Below are 15,347 nucleotides of genomic sequence, written 5' to 3'. Positions count from 1 at the left end.
AGAATGAAAGTGCCTTCTTAATTAAATGAAGAAATACCTTCTTTGATAGGACCCTTTGTAAGCATGCTTCAAAGCATAGCTTCTGTGATCCAGATCTTCCAATTTGAGTTTCAAAGACTTCTGCATGTGGTTGTTGCATGTGGTGTTTCGCATGTGCCAAAAAAAAAAAAAATCCCCAAACTTTGAGACCTGTTCCTGAGATGGTGCATAAACAGCCTACAAGTACCTAAGTAGGACGTAAATAAAAAGCCATTATGGAGAATTTTGCTAGGTATAGGGTAAGGAACAGAAAAAGAGAAAGAAGGTAGACACCTGTGACGTTTTAGTTTCCTATGAAACACTTCAGTTAGTTTGCATTACCGCACTCATATGGACAGCCTGGTGAACACCAGCCATGGACACTGCAGCTTCATTTACCAAGCTGGGGAAGCTGTGGCTGAAATACATATATCACCCCTTTACTCTTTTCAGACTTGCCACAGAGCCTTTAATAGCTACTCACTGGAAACTGGCAGGAAGGTCATTTCTCGCCTCCCTTCTGGCATTTATATCCTATTAACATTTTCAAGTTGCATGGAGAGCATGTCTTTGGCAGGGAGGAAAATGTGATTTTAAAGTGATAGGCACAGATCATCCTCAGTCACTGAAATGGCAAAGGAGCCATTGGCAAAGTCTCCTACCCCCAAAGGAAACCCTTTTGGAGAAGGTGGAGGCATCGCCCTTCCCCCTGAAGCCTGATGCATGTTCTACTGGAACGCAACACAGTAAATCAAGCAAAGTCTTTACCTCAAGGTCTCTTGCTAAAGCTTATAAACCACCACCACCACTAAAACCCACAGCAGCAACCTAACTCCTCTGTCTGCATTTTGTGGAGATGCAGCAGTGGAGATGGAGTAAGAGGCTTGCAACCTCCTATTTGGTGGCACACTCCAGACCCAGAAAGGCTCCTCAGAGTTGGCACTGTTCATAGATAAAGTCTCTAGAGAGCTATTGTGATAGTACAGATGGAAAGCCTTTGGAAAGCCTTTAGTAATTGCAATCTATTGATTTGAGACACTACTTCGGAAATCCGCAGCTCTTTCAGAGCTACAGAAGACTCTGTATACGCACACACCCCCCCCCAATATAGTTCATGCTCCTGCTGGAGATACGAGAATATTCAACTTTAATTCACTGTGACTGAGAGAAAGCCAGTGTCTCCAGCGTAAAAGCATGAGGATTAGTATATCCTAAATAGCAGATTTTCTTACGTACTGATCATCGCAGTGCAGTTCCAGTTACAGGAATTTTGAACTCACAATTACTATGATCTAACTCCTTCCTCCAAATTCCTAAAAAGCCCCAAGAAAACAACACCCCAAATCCCCAAATCAGTCCCTGATGCTAGAAGGCTTGCTACTTCCAAGAAGACTTGCTTTTTCCAGTACTGGTCAAAAAGAAATCCCTGTAAAAAACTCAGCATCGTCTCCAGCACTCCTCCTCCAGAGCAATTCCTCTTCCTGATACCAGACGTTGTTGGATCTCCCAGATATCACAGCAGATTGCATCAACCCTCCCCAAACAGCAGGAGCAGCACTGATATGGAGGCAGTTAGCTTGATGGTGCACTCAGAAGAATGACAAAGTTGGCTTTTCGCTCTGGACATTGAGAACTCTCCAAAGACCTTTGCTCTTTCCAACTATGACTGTCCCCACAAAAGGCTCAGGCCACTCCTGAGTAGTCTGGCAGCTCTAAGAGAGTTTTCTGAGATGCCCTGGGCTCTGAGATACTCTGTTGAAAAACCTGGCCAAGAGTCACTGTGGTCAGAAAAGGAAGCAGGTTTTAACCTCTTTTTCTGAATGGTGCTGCACAAGAGAACCTTCCCCCTCCACCCCTGTCTGCTGTGCCCATTCAGCTTGGCTTGTTGACAAGGAGCCAAGGAACACAACAAAAAGAAACTGGATTTCATGTGAGAGGCTATGACTCATTTGCAAATGAAGTGCTGCATGTATTGTGGGAGTCAGGAAGGGCAGAATCAATTTCACAGGTGAAGCATACATGCAACACCCCAGCACGGCCAGACTAACTCAGAGAAGAGATGGGCAGAAAATAGCATTCTCACTCCACAAACAGTCCGCCTATTGCAAAAAAGCTTTGCCATCATGCAAAAGAGCAACAAATAAGAGCTCCCTTAATAAAGTGAGGGTAGAGAAAAATTACTTTCAATGGAAATGATGGGCACTTGAGAGTATAACAATGATATTTTCTAACTCAAAAAGCAACCAAAACTTGTCTCCTTCTCTCCACTCAGCTGAATGTCTAATGACCTGGCTGCTATTGAGGTGGAAAATGGATCAGATATTTCATCCTGTGACAGAACAGCAATAAGCACTCCTGTGGCACAATATTTCCCTTGACAAAACCATTTCACTGGACTTTTTATTCTAAAAGGTCTTTTAAAAGTCTGGATTAAAAAAATAGTATAGACAGTTAAATAAGAGCAAGAACAAGGCCGAGGGGGAGAAAGAGAAGAGAGGATGTACGTAGCATGTGCCTACACATTTTTCCCCCCGTTCAGATACTGGCAGACTAACTTTTTCCTCACTCCTCTCCCATGCACTTGAGCCTATTTGGTGTAAATGCAGTAGTACTTGGGAGGCTCCTGCAGGATCTTCACCAGCTACATTGATTCTTTAGCAGCACATTCACAACTTTCTGCTAAACCTACAACTTCTCCCTCTGACCTCACGCTGCGTGCAATGCTCTGGGGATACCACCATGCTGGCTACCCAGGGTCTCATTAGAAACCTTATTCTTTGCTGTTTTGGGCATGTATCTGTCATTACTTAAGATACCATAGCACAAAAATAGAGAACAATAAAGGAACGGTGTGCACAAGCAAAGAAAAATGGATGTGTATTATCACCCAGCTGGCACAGGAGAACAGACACGGCATCACCACAAGCAAGGCCTGCGGGAGTTGCACACAAGGCAGGACCTGGCAAGCAGGTCCTTGCTCTGGGATCCTGAGGCAGAAGCAGTTTTGAATGCGATGTGAGAGGCATACATCCACAGCACTGGCAGGCCATTGGACCTGATCCTATAGCTGAGTTTGAGATGCCTACGAAAGAATTTACTTCACACCACCTTAGACTAGAAATACCTGTTTTGGAAGGAGGTAGCCAGTGAGTGGGCAAAATGAACATCTTCCTTGTGAACGCGTCATAGCACCAGATAACAAATTTCATTTCACTTTGCATTTATCCTCATCTGCCTACTTGCACATTCATGCCTTCTGCTTCAGCAACAGGATTCCCTATTATAGTCTGTTATAGCAACAAGAAAAGGCTATTCACTGCAAAAAATGGTGGCACGGTGCTGCCAATCACTACCCTCCTTCAGCAAAACCAGCCTGTTTCAGTGTGCTCAGAATCTTGCCTGTCACGGGTCTGGGATCACTTGCTGCAGTGCCACCAAGCTCAGTAACAGGTTTCTGCAATGTCCCACCAAGCTGCTGTGGTGCAGGCCTACACAAGAAGGAGTTTTACAGAGCAGACAGGAACCCAATGGATGGAAAGAACTTTTAATAGGAAACTTAGGTCCTTCTTAGTGCAGCCAGTAAATACAGCACTCCAGTCTGGTAACTTCAAGCAACATCTCGTTAAGAGAAAAATGTAAATGTAAAACCAAACAATCTTCTCATGAGGAAGTTCTGATCTGTACTTACTTCTTTTGGGCAAGTCACTGAGCCTGGCAATTCTGGCAAATGTGCTACTAAAGCACAGTAAGAGTTGCTATATGGGGAAACTGGCAAAAGCAAAGGTGACTACATCAATATCTGATAGGCCTGGAGTCAAGTCTCAGGGGAAGCCTCCCATTCCTGCTTCTGGGAGAGGATGAAGAGATGCCTAGCGAGCAAAAAGCCAAAGAAACCCCACAAGGAGTCCCTTCAGCAAGCAGCCTAGGCTGAGGACCTGGACACAAGTGTCCAACCACCCTAGAGCCCCAGCACTGGAATTCACCCTTGGATGCTGACAGTGGCATCAGCTGCAACTCAGCGGCTGCCCTGCCTTCCTCACAGCAGACAGTGTAATGACCCAGTCTGGCAAACATGTGGCTCACAACACCTCTGGTCAGATGAGTCAGACGTGTGATTTATTCAATGCCCAAGGCCAGTATCTCCTCTGAACATCTTTGTGTCTCTCCCTTCCCATTTTATGTTTATCTCTCCAACTCTTCCCAATTCCAATCAAGTATAAGTTAAACAAATACGGAATTACAAAACTGCATTCCCTCCTGTTTCTCCTCTGTTTTCATGCAACTGCTTAACCTGGACAATATGATACAGAAAAGTTAAAGCTGCGAGCAGCTATTGCTTCCTTTGAGTGGCATTACATTATCTTTCCTATTGTCACCAAAATTACCCCTTTCATTCCACCTATAGCACACTGCTTGTAAAACGATTGGTAATAATCAAGGAAACAAAATCTCTTCCCTCCCACACAGAACCAGTCTGTAACCATCACTCTTGTCATTTTGCTTAGAAGCTCTATTCCTTTCCCCCACCTGTCTTGCAGTTTCTTTGTAGGTTGTAAACTCTTTGATATGGGGACTAAAGCTATGTGGGAATTCACAAAGTCTTAATCAGCTCAGAGGTGCTCCACCCATGCAAATAAATGAATACTGAACCAGGGGATGAGAGAGGAGAAGGGAAATCCATGTGATTTAACATTTTGTTTTCCCAGTTGACAACTGTACATACTGCTACATCCCTAGGAAGGAAGCTACATGAAATACATTTAGTAACTTGGTTTACAGAGAATTTTCTGGATCTGTAAGTGCAGTAAGCTGTCCACGGTACAAGCAAGTACTGATGTATGTATTTAAAAACAAGGTCAATTATTCTGAAGAGCCATCTTCACGATGGCACTTGGATACCTAACTACATAACTTACAACACCACCACAGATCCTCCAATACAACTATTTGCATCCATGACTCTGAAACTACAAATTAGAAGCTCCTCTACAGCTTGGCTATATATTTTTGTCTTTTGAGAAAAATCCATCCCATTTGTCAAACTAATAATATAATAATGATGATGACAATGATGATAAATAACAAACCAAAAAAGCAATACTTCTGGATATCTGTAACAACTCCTGATAATATGTGAAGAGAGCTAGAAGACACTTCTCAACTCTGACTTCCTCCCACAACTTAAGCACCCTAGTAGCTGTAGTGTGCGTATGTGTGTCATGCCATACTTGCAGATCACAGATAGTCCACATTTTCCGTCCAAATAAGTGTCTTAGGCAGCTTGAAAGTCTCTCCAAGGAAGGAAAACAGCCCCCTATCCTGTAATCCTTTTGAAACTCCTGGGTCACGATCAGCACACTCACCTGTGCATGTTTCCATTGGTGGTGAAGGACTGTCCACATACTGAACATTTATAAGGCCTTTCACCTGAGTGCACCAGCATGTGGCGATCAAGGGAGCTCGCTGAGCTCAGAGACTTTCCACAGATGCTGCAGGAATGGTCTGTCCCTCCAGTGTCAGTGTTATGCTGGAGAAAGCAATGATTTTTTTCATTGAATGCCCCTTCTGAAGTGCCAGTAAAATATTAGCGAGAACTATAAACAACTCAAAAGCAGCTTTAAAGAGCCACTCGGCACAATACCTTATATTAAGGTGTGCCCTGTATATACCTCTCCTCCCCAGCCCTCCCCCCTCAACTCCACCCCCAACCCTTCATTTTTAACTCCTTAATGCACCAGCACAAGTAGCTGTTTCATACAGCCTGCAATGCCTGCCACATGCAGCATTTCTGCTGGGTGTGCAGCAGAAGAGGATACAAAGGGACTCAGCAACAACCCATCGGACAAATGGTACCTTGAGATACTTTAAGTTGTGCAGTGGTTTGGGGTTGGGTGAGTGGTAAGGGGAAAAACAGAAAGAGGATGTGATTACAAACTTCATGGCAGAAGAAAAGAAACTTAAGAACAAATACTCTTTAAAGGTATTAATTTCGAGCTGACTGTGTAGTAAGAAAACAGAAGTAAACTGCTTCTGAGTGCACAAGCAGACTTCCATGGCCATAAGAATGTATTACAGGGCCAAAATACGGCCATTAACTACTGTGCTATATGTACCGCTCTTTCTTACTTGCATTCAGAGACTTGAAGATTTCTTCACATACCAAAAACAAAAACGCCAGGAGAGTAAGAAAAAAAAAATTAAGTAGCAGTTACAGTGCAGGAGGGAAAACTGAAGTATCCAGTGGACTCACAGTGGTGAACCACAACCTTAGCATCCAAAGCAGAACCTTCTGACATAGAAAATGCCAAACCTCCTCATAAAGTATGCACATATTTCAAGAGGAGCAAGAGGCGGCCTGTAGCTGACAAAAAAATGCATCATCCATTTAAAAAGTATATTTCTAATTCTGCCTCCCAAAATTGCTATATCCTGTGAAGGACTGGGAGGCTTTTCTACACTGAGATGACTTAAAAATTGTGTCTTCCTGCTTCTTAATTTGCACGACCAGTAAAGAGATTTGTACTCAAACAGGATAACAAACCAGGACTTATGCCTTATGATAGAAGTGGTTTTCCAGATCCTTGGGATACCTTAAGCTATGCAGAACAGGACATATATCCTTCTTTGAGCCACTGGTGGAGGCAGTGTTGGGGAAGGAAGGGAGAAAATTTACCCACCTTGGGGTTGGGTTTGTGGGGTTTTTTGTTTTAAAGAAAATGTAAGGGGAAGTCTAAAATAAAAGCAAAACAATTGAATAAAGTTATAATGAAGTGTATCTGGTTTGCACATGGAATTGTTTTTCACCACTGCAAAATGCACACCGGCAAACCAAACACTCTTAATAAAAGTAAGAAATTAAGAGCAAGTACTCTGCGTACCTGACGAATGTGCATAGTTAGCTGGTGCTGTGTAGTGCAAATCTTTTCACACAGAGGACAGGTATAGGAAGACTTCTCTTCTTTTGTTTCCTGTGAAGGAAAGAAAACAACAAAATCAGAAGGCATATTGATGTAAGAGAACTCAAAAGCTGTTACTGCTGGGGATGGAAAAAATAAAAACTAAGTACAAAAGGCCACTGCTAACAGAACAACTGGCACGTGTACATTTATCATCCTGATAGATCCCAGTGAAGTTTCAAAAACTTCTGAATTTATAAATAGGGGCCATTTCAACTACCGCAGAAGTACAGCAGCTGTTTTAACAGCACACGGATACTCAGCAGTAGCAGTTTAGGACAGGAAGTGAAGGCAATTATTGCGACCAGCTCAAACTGCCAGGAGGAATTTAGGTGAGCAGAAAGTAATTCCTGGAACACCACCAGGCTATCTGGGCACATGCCACTAATCTTCCCAAAAGATCTTTAATAAGCACAAGTTGTTGGGACTTCAGGTTTTCCATCCCGTCTTGATGGCAAGGCACTAGCTCAGTGCCCTTTTCTAGGGGCTGTATGTTCTGCTCCGCGGCTGACTCAGAAGGAAGAGCGGCGTTTACTGAATCACCAGCACCACTTCCCTTAGCATCCTGTGTTTCTCCTGGAAGCATCCCATCCAGGCACACCGGCCAGGCCCAGCCCTTCTGAAGCTTGCAAGATCTGATGAGATCATAGCGAGAAAGAGGTGACAATGCCGGAGTGTACGTGACTCAAAAAGAACACATTATGAACCCGGTCTTTCTCCACCCAGGTGAGAATCAGGAGTCACTACCGTCAAACCACGAGCTACAAACAATGAAGCCGATCGGAGAGCTCAGCCTTATTTAAGTATGCCCTTGAGACACTGAGCAAAGCCACCACTCTTTCAGCCAAGGATGAAATGGCACTCTTGCGGGAACCAAAAACGTTTGCCTGAATTGTCCGCAAGGATGGCTGCTGCATGACATAAAGGGTGTTTTCACTACCTCACTAAGAAGACCAGGCATGGCTTCTGCACCAATGCCTGTGTATTAAAAGGGAGATGGTCTGGCACTGAAAATTAAACCTCAGTTTTCTGTAGAATTTCTGCAAATCCTCACGAGCTAGATAGATCCACCACCTATTACCTACACTTGTGACAACAGAGTACAAAAACCATCTCTGCATGACCAATGGGAAAATACAATATTTATGCCAAAAGGACGTGTTCTACTTTGCTGGCTATTTTAAGTATCATTAGCAAAACCATAAAAACAAGCAAAAAAGAAAACCCACCCTCAGTAGCTCTTTAGTTGGGAGGGAGTTGATGTGTATGACTGCATCTGTGCATTTCCTCTCTCTACACAACTCTTTTCACCCATTGCCATCCCAAAAGTCATCAATACAGAAGCAACCACTTGCAGATTGTCAGACACAAGCATTTGTGGAGAATGACTAACTCAAGTCTCTGTGACAAATTCTCTGGCATGTGTTGCTGACGTAGTGTTAGAGAAAGGTTTTTTTAAGTCTCAGTGAAGAAATATCCCCTCCCACATGATCTGGGGAATGATTCTAGAGAGTGCCCTATTAAAATCTAACACTGTGTTTTCAAAAATAGGGCATTGATAATTTTCTATTAATTTCAGTGACCTGTGGACATGGATGAAGAGCTATTTTTCCCATTTTGCCTGAAGTAAACAAAACTTGTAACTTCACTTCTAAAAGGATCAGGACCACAATGATTAGGTTCTCCTACTCCTCCCTACATCTTTGTCTAACTGTATTGCAGGGCTCTCCATCCTAAAGGTAATCACTGTAGGCCACGCACACAGGCCAAGGCCTAACGTATTACTACTTCCAAAACATTAGAAAGCAAGCAAGAAATGCTGCCATTATGAAGTCTGAACATCCCAAGAAAATTAGAAAGCATTACCCCAGTGCCTTCCTTCATTTTTATATACAAACATTTAATTCGTACCCGCTCATTCCATCCTACTTATACAACTTTATTTTTACTATATGCAACCTGTCTATGGAGTAACGTTCAGCTCCAATTATACTGCAACCCTGTTAAAGTTGGCTCAGGACAGAGAACAAACACACTGTGCTGTGAGGAAAATCCTTGCAGCTGTGCTGACAGTTTAGATGGTGTTTAATCCCCAAGGCATTTCTGTGAAATTATCAACCTACTGCTTTTTTCTGCCTCCTCCCCTCCGCAACGTGTGCTGCAGTTCTACATGATGCATTTGATTGTTTCAAAGCCTGCTTTCCAGACTGCCTGCTCTTCAAATCAGCAAATTAACAGAAGATAGAGTAATTACTGGTTCACCTTGAAGCAGAGATCAGAAACACACTATAGCTCAGCCAGAGCTGATTAGTATTGAATCTGGGGTTTATTATTAACTAAAACCCAAACTTTCTCCAGTGGTCACACAGGGTACATGCCACATACCGTGACACAGCTCAAGCAAATCCAGGGTAGCTGCAACAGGAATGCTGTTGACTGACCCAATCCAGACCAAAAAAACATTAGCATCCCTACTGTAAAAGCACCCCCACTCACAAATTTAAAACATAGCACTCAGCTACCCCACCGGAGCCAGGTTGGTGAAAACACACTTCCTGAACTGAAAGATAAAATTAGCAGCTAAATTGTTAGCTGCTCTCCCTTTTGTAAGTCAGCCTGGCACAACTGCTCTGCATTCAACTGATGGCAAATGCATTTGGAGTTGTGCATTAGGTCTATTTGTTTTTTTCCAGCTCAAAGAAACACCTTTGTCACACTTTTTATGTTCTTCAAGAGCAAAGCAAATGAGAAGTTAAAATGGATGCAGGTTGATGAGAACATCTAATAGACTATGGATAGACTAGAGTCAAGATAAAGTCAGCACTATAAAGAGAACCATAGACTTTGGGACAAAGGTTCAGGGCAAAATATTTCGCTGGCAACTCATGGGAAAGAGCAGTCAGACCCAGAAAACTAGTTAACTGTTATTATTCTTGAAATTATAATAAAGGGCACATTCTGACCAGAATCTGAGATCCATGCGCTGCTTCACACAAATAATTCAGTGCTTTCATTCTGCTATTCTGAAAGTGGAAATTCGCTGTATTAGAGGTTGCTAGTCAGACTGATATCCATTTAATATTTCAAATCTCACATCTATTTTCTCAGTAATGTAGCCATTTGCCCCTCTGGAGATAACTATCTTTCAGCCTAAAAACAAACAGGCTATTTACTATGTTTTCAATTTATTTGTTTATTTTTATGCTGTAAGAATCCCTCTTAATCCTGTCACATTTACTCTCAAGCTTCCTTTGATTCGATGCCCATCGAAATATCAGGTGGAATAAAGGTCACTAACGCTAATAAACTTCCCTGAAGCCAAACCACATGGTGTACCGGCGGGCAGCTGTGTAATAGCACTGCCACTGAGACTAGCCTGAACTCCAGTGCCTTGCTTCACATGATGAAATCAAGGAATCAGGGCAGCCCCTAAGTGGGAACACTGCAAATAAACCTTAAAGGCAGGTGCTAGACAATACAATCCTACAAACACAGTTGCCCATATACTGCCCAGACTCTTCATTTAAGAGTGTTCATTTACAGTTAATGGCTTTTAACTCCTTTCAAGCAAAAAAATCCAAGACAAGTCGTAAGTCTGTCAACCGGGCAGCTACTGGGCAAGCTATTAATAAACTACTATAGGAACATCACATGAGTCACGCCTCTCAACCTTTCTGGTCCCTGTTACATCTTGATTCATTTACAAATTCTCTGTGCTTCCCTGCAAGCTCTGAAGTTAAATGGACACAGGGATTTGGGGTATTTTTTAACGTTCTGCAGCACCTTCACTGGTAGGGTCTGGCCCAGCAGAAGAAAAACATGGATATAAATAATCACAGTTTTAACTGATACAACACTCTCCTTTCACTTGTTTAGATCAATACTGCTATCAACTGGTGCCATCAACTGGTAAATGGAAAAAAACTGATAAAAGCTACATATATTTGCTCTGCAAGATTTGTACAAAGGATTCTGCAATAGCTCTTCATCGTTTTATTAACAATGAAGAAAGGGCACCTTACACTACACACATGTGAACTGAGCGTCCTGATGGATGTTTTGTTCTAGCACCACCTTTAACCTTAAATCACTTGGATCTTCCCCGGGGACAGCCACACACCTCATGAAGGGTCCCACAAGATGGCCGAGCCAAGCCACCTGCCACACCACTCTGCTCCCCTCTAAGCTATTTCCTTTCTCCTAGTTTCATGAAATGAACTGGTGCCCCGACAGATTACAAGAATGCAAGAGCCTGGAGAAAGGATGCAGAGAGGAAGTAGTGGCAATTCTTAGGTGACTTTGCCACTGCTAATGGCATCTGCTAGACCAGCTCACCACTGCATGACATCGGAGCTAATGCACAAATGGTTTACATGTGAATCCAAGCAAGCGGACCCCTTCAATGCCCATAACATTAAAGTTATGTTCTGGAGAGCCACCAGAAAACATATGCAGAGGAGCAATGGCGGAGGCAAGAAATACCCGCTGAGGGAAAAAAAGGCAAAACAATTAAAGAAACATAATTATGTCTTATCACTTCCCATGCAGCTGCTTGTCTCCCCTTCACCCTCCCTGCATTTGGGTTTACATACCTGGTTCCTCCTGCCAATCCGATTTGGTGCAGGAGACTTTGAGGGGGATTTGACATTTTGAGAGTTCCCGCCATTTTCTGCAATCTTCCCCACGTTCATCACTGCTGACATCATGGCATCAATGGAGGACAAGTCTGCTCCGTCCAAACTGTTTGGTGAACTTGGTGATACCTTGTAGCTGTTTAAGCTTTCCAGCTGCTTCTCTGGAATTAATAACAAAAACACAGATAGGAGTTGCTAGGCCATCTAAAAAAATAAAATAAAATACCACAGTATTTTCAGCTGCCTGTAACTTGTGTCACACTCTGCTGGATCATCATGGATGATATATATATAACTGAAGTTCTGGTAACAGGAAAAGTTTCCCATATTGGAACACATAGGACAAAGTGTACATTTCTTCTCATAGGACATTCACGTTATCTTCATTTTCAACCTTAATTCAGTATGGGGCTTATAGAGTGATTTACCTTAAACTCTTGCTGCAAAATGGTATTGTACGTGGTATCTTGTGATCACCACAAACTAGTAGAGCAGTACTGATGAATGCACGCTCTGGCAAGCACAATCATTTAAGCAAGCACGTGTTTTGAGCAGAACTGCACAATTAAGGCATTAGTAACATAGTGTAGGGTACTGGGTTCTCTTTCTAGCATAGCTTAAGCCAGCTCTGTACATGGAATAAGCTAAATTAGCAAAAATCCAACCAAAACAAGCCCCCAAATCCCCCCAAATGCCTCTTTACTGCCACAGCTGGCATCTATGTGGATTTTTTTTCTTTTTGGTCTACCAAGCTGTATTAGTCCATGGAGCATATATGCTACATCCACGACTAACGCCACAGCTAAAGCTGTTCAGATTCGGACTTCTCCATCACATTCTGTGTGTAGTAGGGATGCTCTTGTTTCAGATACCAAATTCAAAACACACCTAAAATCTCATCTCTGGTTTCTCAATGTACCATGTCACACACAGAGGTAAGGTCTTCCACTTTCCTCTTTATGAGTTTGAAAAGGAAAATGCTTTCGAACTAAACAATCTTCTCCCCAAAAAGAAGTCTCCCAAACAAGCAGGAACACCCTGCAAGTCTATTGCTCTGTCACCTCTGGTGAGAGCACAGAATCTTAATGTGTTCCGTGAGAAAGTCACTGTAACACAAGAGGATGTGAGGGTGAACAAGGAGGAACATGTTTGTCCGTGAACATTTGATCTCTGCATAATACTGGCTTTGGAAGATAAGTTTGAGCATTATAACCAGGTGGTTTTTTGAGGCTAAAGTAATGTGGTGCCAAGTTACTGGGAGCCAAGAAAATCTTAGTTTGGAAGGCTGCAGTGGTAGTTGAGTATTTATGTGCCCATGCTTCTCTCAACCCACTTCACATTTTTCAGACAGGGTTAGAGATGGGGAAAGAAACGTATGCACAAGTGCTTCTACTCAATGTACCTTACACTCTTCACATAAATAAGGGGTATGGATGGGTAAGAAATGCTTCTACAAGCCTTAATCGATGCCCTAATTTACAGAGTCACACAGAGCTAGTCAAACCAGTTACCTTCATTTTTATCCCCCGATTGACTGTAGCTCTCTTCTTCGTTGCTGGTCTCACTTAGTGTAGTATGTATAGTAGCGTCTGGCTCTTCAGCCTCTTCTTCAGCAGCACCCTCTAGCACTATGTGAAAGAGAAGGGAAAAAGAGAAAGGGAGTAAGTTTTTCTGGAAGCCATTTTAACAAAATAAAGACTACAGCCCTTTAGTTTGAGGGCTCCCCTGACTGGTATGTAGGTCTGATGACAGAAGCACGTAATAGTGCCAGCACAGCAAAGCTGTGAGGCTCGGAGATGCTGCTGCCTCTGCCAGTGGCAAAACCTGGGCAAACAAAGGAAGGAAACCCTTACCGGCTTGGTCCCCAGTGTTCGGCCCTCAAAAAAAAGGTGGAGGGAGAGAAGAAGAGAGCAAGCTAGCATATCACTGATGGTCTTAATATTTGAGTAAGAAGTTGGAAGAATATTCTGCAGCTAGAGAATTTAAGTAATTCTATTTCATACACACACTCCTCCCCCCTTCTCTTCTCGGAGGATTAATATTTACTGCAATACATGAATTCATGGTGACCTTTTTCTTCTTTCTTGCACTGGTGAAATGACTACTGAGGTTTGTGGGACCATTTGGCACATTCCTCACCCACTACCCAAGGTTTCCAGATGAGTTGAAGACATAAGCAACCATCATATGTGCTGACAGAATTTCTCCACACCCCTTTCTGAAACCACAAACTTATCATGCTATCGTTCGGGTTTCAGGAAGGATGCCTGTTCTGGCTAGAGTGACAGGGCAGTTAAACATAGTTTTTAAAGGTGATGGGGAATGACCGACACATGAGAAAGAGAGGAGTCCTCTGCCCGCGGCACCCATGGCAACAGCCTCTGAAAAAGGTTGTTTGTAATATAGAAAACTACTGATACATTTTTAATGGAGAAATATACCTTTATAACCTTACAAGCAAAATAGTTATTTCATTATGGAAACAAACACACTGTGGACATTTCATCAGCTCAGATTTCCAAATCGCATCCAGCAAACTTAATACAGGTTTTCCTTTTTTCAGAAAGCAGAGACCATCGGCCTCAAGCGTGGTTAAACCAACAGAGTTTCTTCCTTTTAAAAAAAACATATTCTCAAGGATGGCATGCAAATCAGTCACGTAACACATCTTCAAATGCTGTTTGAACAGCATTTGCAAACAATAAATGACTATGTTATCCCAACTACTGACATTTTAGAGCACGCAAGAAAAAGGCAGACAAAGAGAAAGGGCCTGGCTGGTGTCAAGCAGTTCCTCATTTCATGCAATGCCAGACAAAGCAGCAGATTCAAGCTTCCTACGTTTAACCGCCGACCCTCCTAGAAGCAGCACACAGATGATTTGACATAGTAAGCCAGTGTAGTCTACAGACAAAACCTAGGACCAAAGGCCAGTGTCTAAGGCTCTGGGCAACATCAACTTCTTAACAAACACTGTTATATTTGCTTCTTCAAAAACAGACGAAAAGACTATTTTTATGCTATCCTGAACAATTGGAGGTAACACTCCTGTCGTAATTTTTGTACGTTTCTGCTAAGAAAACACTTGTGGTCCCTGCAACGCAGGTATTTCTTGATCCAAGGTGAGGCCAAGCACCCGTCCTTCTATATTTTCTCCGGTAATCATGGGAGCTGTTTATTTGTTAGTCTTTATTTTGCTTGTCCTTAGCTGTTATAACTTTGTTGTTACTTTGTTTGTTTTTAAAAAAGGTCCATCTCATTCAAGAGCAACACAGTCATCTTTTTTTTTCACTCTCTCGATCTTTTAACCTCTTACGTGGTAGCTGACATAATTTTGAATAAAGTAAGCACAAAAGAGTTATTTTTGAGACTGGCCTAAATCTTCCAAGTTGCTCGCTCTATTTGCTTAGTACCACGAAAAATAAGGACCAGTTTAAATTACTGAAATGGATTTATGTTAAAACAATGCAAATAAATGCCTTAGTCCTTAAAAAAACACAACCAAACAAAACAACTCTCCCTTCCAAAGTAGACCTATTCATTCCTCTATCAGTCAATACCTAGAACATTAATGCCACCACTGATTCAACCTGGAAAAAGTCAATCTATTGTGTAACTGTGAAGACTCCTGTGCTGGCCAAGGTAACTTTGAGATTGCTGAGGAGCTTCCCAGAGAATGACAGTCAGAATTCCTAGTGCTGCTTCTAGCAACAGTGAAAATGTGAAATGTTCATCACAA

General features: G+C 42.5%; 1 protein-coding gene across 1 annotated transcript in view; it reads right to left on the bottom strand.

Annotated features, from left to right (window-relative positions):
- The window catches only part of RREB1 (ras responsive element binding protein 1), a 66,658-nt gene extending 54,963 nt beyond the window's left edge, over nt 1-11,695 (bottom strand). Inside the window, exons 1-3 of the mRNA XM_081996278.1 lie at nt 11,567-11,695; nt 6,897-6,986; nt 5,382-5,545 (exon numbers count right to left, since the gene is read on the bottom strand). Of these exons, the coding sequence (XP_081852404.1) occupies nt 5,382-5,545; nt 6,897-6,986; nt 11,567-11,680 (368 nt within the window). The 5' untranslated portion in view covers nt 11,681-11,695. The remainder of the gene's footprint in view (nt 1-5,381; nt 5,546-6,896; nt 6,987-11,566) is intronic.
- Nucleotides 11,696-15,347: the final 3,652 nt, after the last annotated feature.

Source organism: Phaethon aethereus (genome assembly GCF_964289735.1).
Source record: "Phaethon aethereus genome assembly, chromosome: 2".
Lineage (NCBI taxonomy): Eukaryota > Metazoa > Chordata > Aves > Phaethontiformes > Phaethontidae > Phaethon > Phaethon aethereus.
This window is presented reverse-complemented; position numbering and strand designations above follow the sequence as displayed.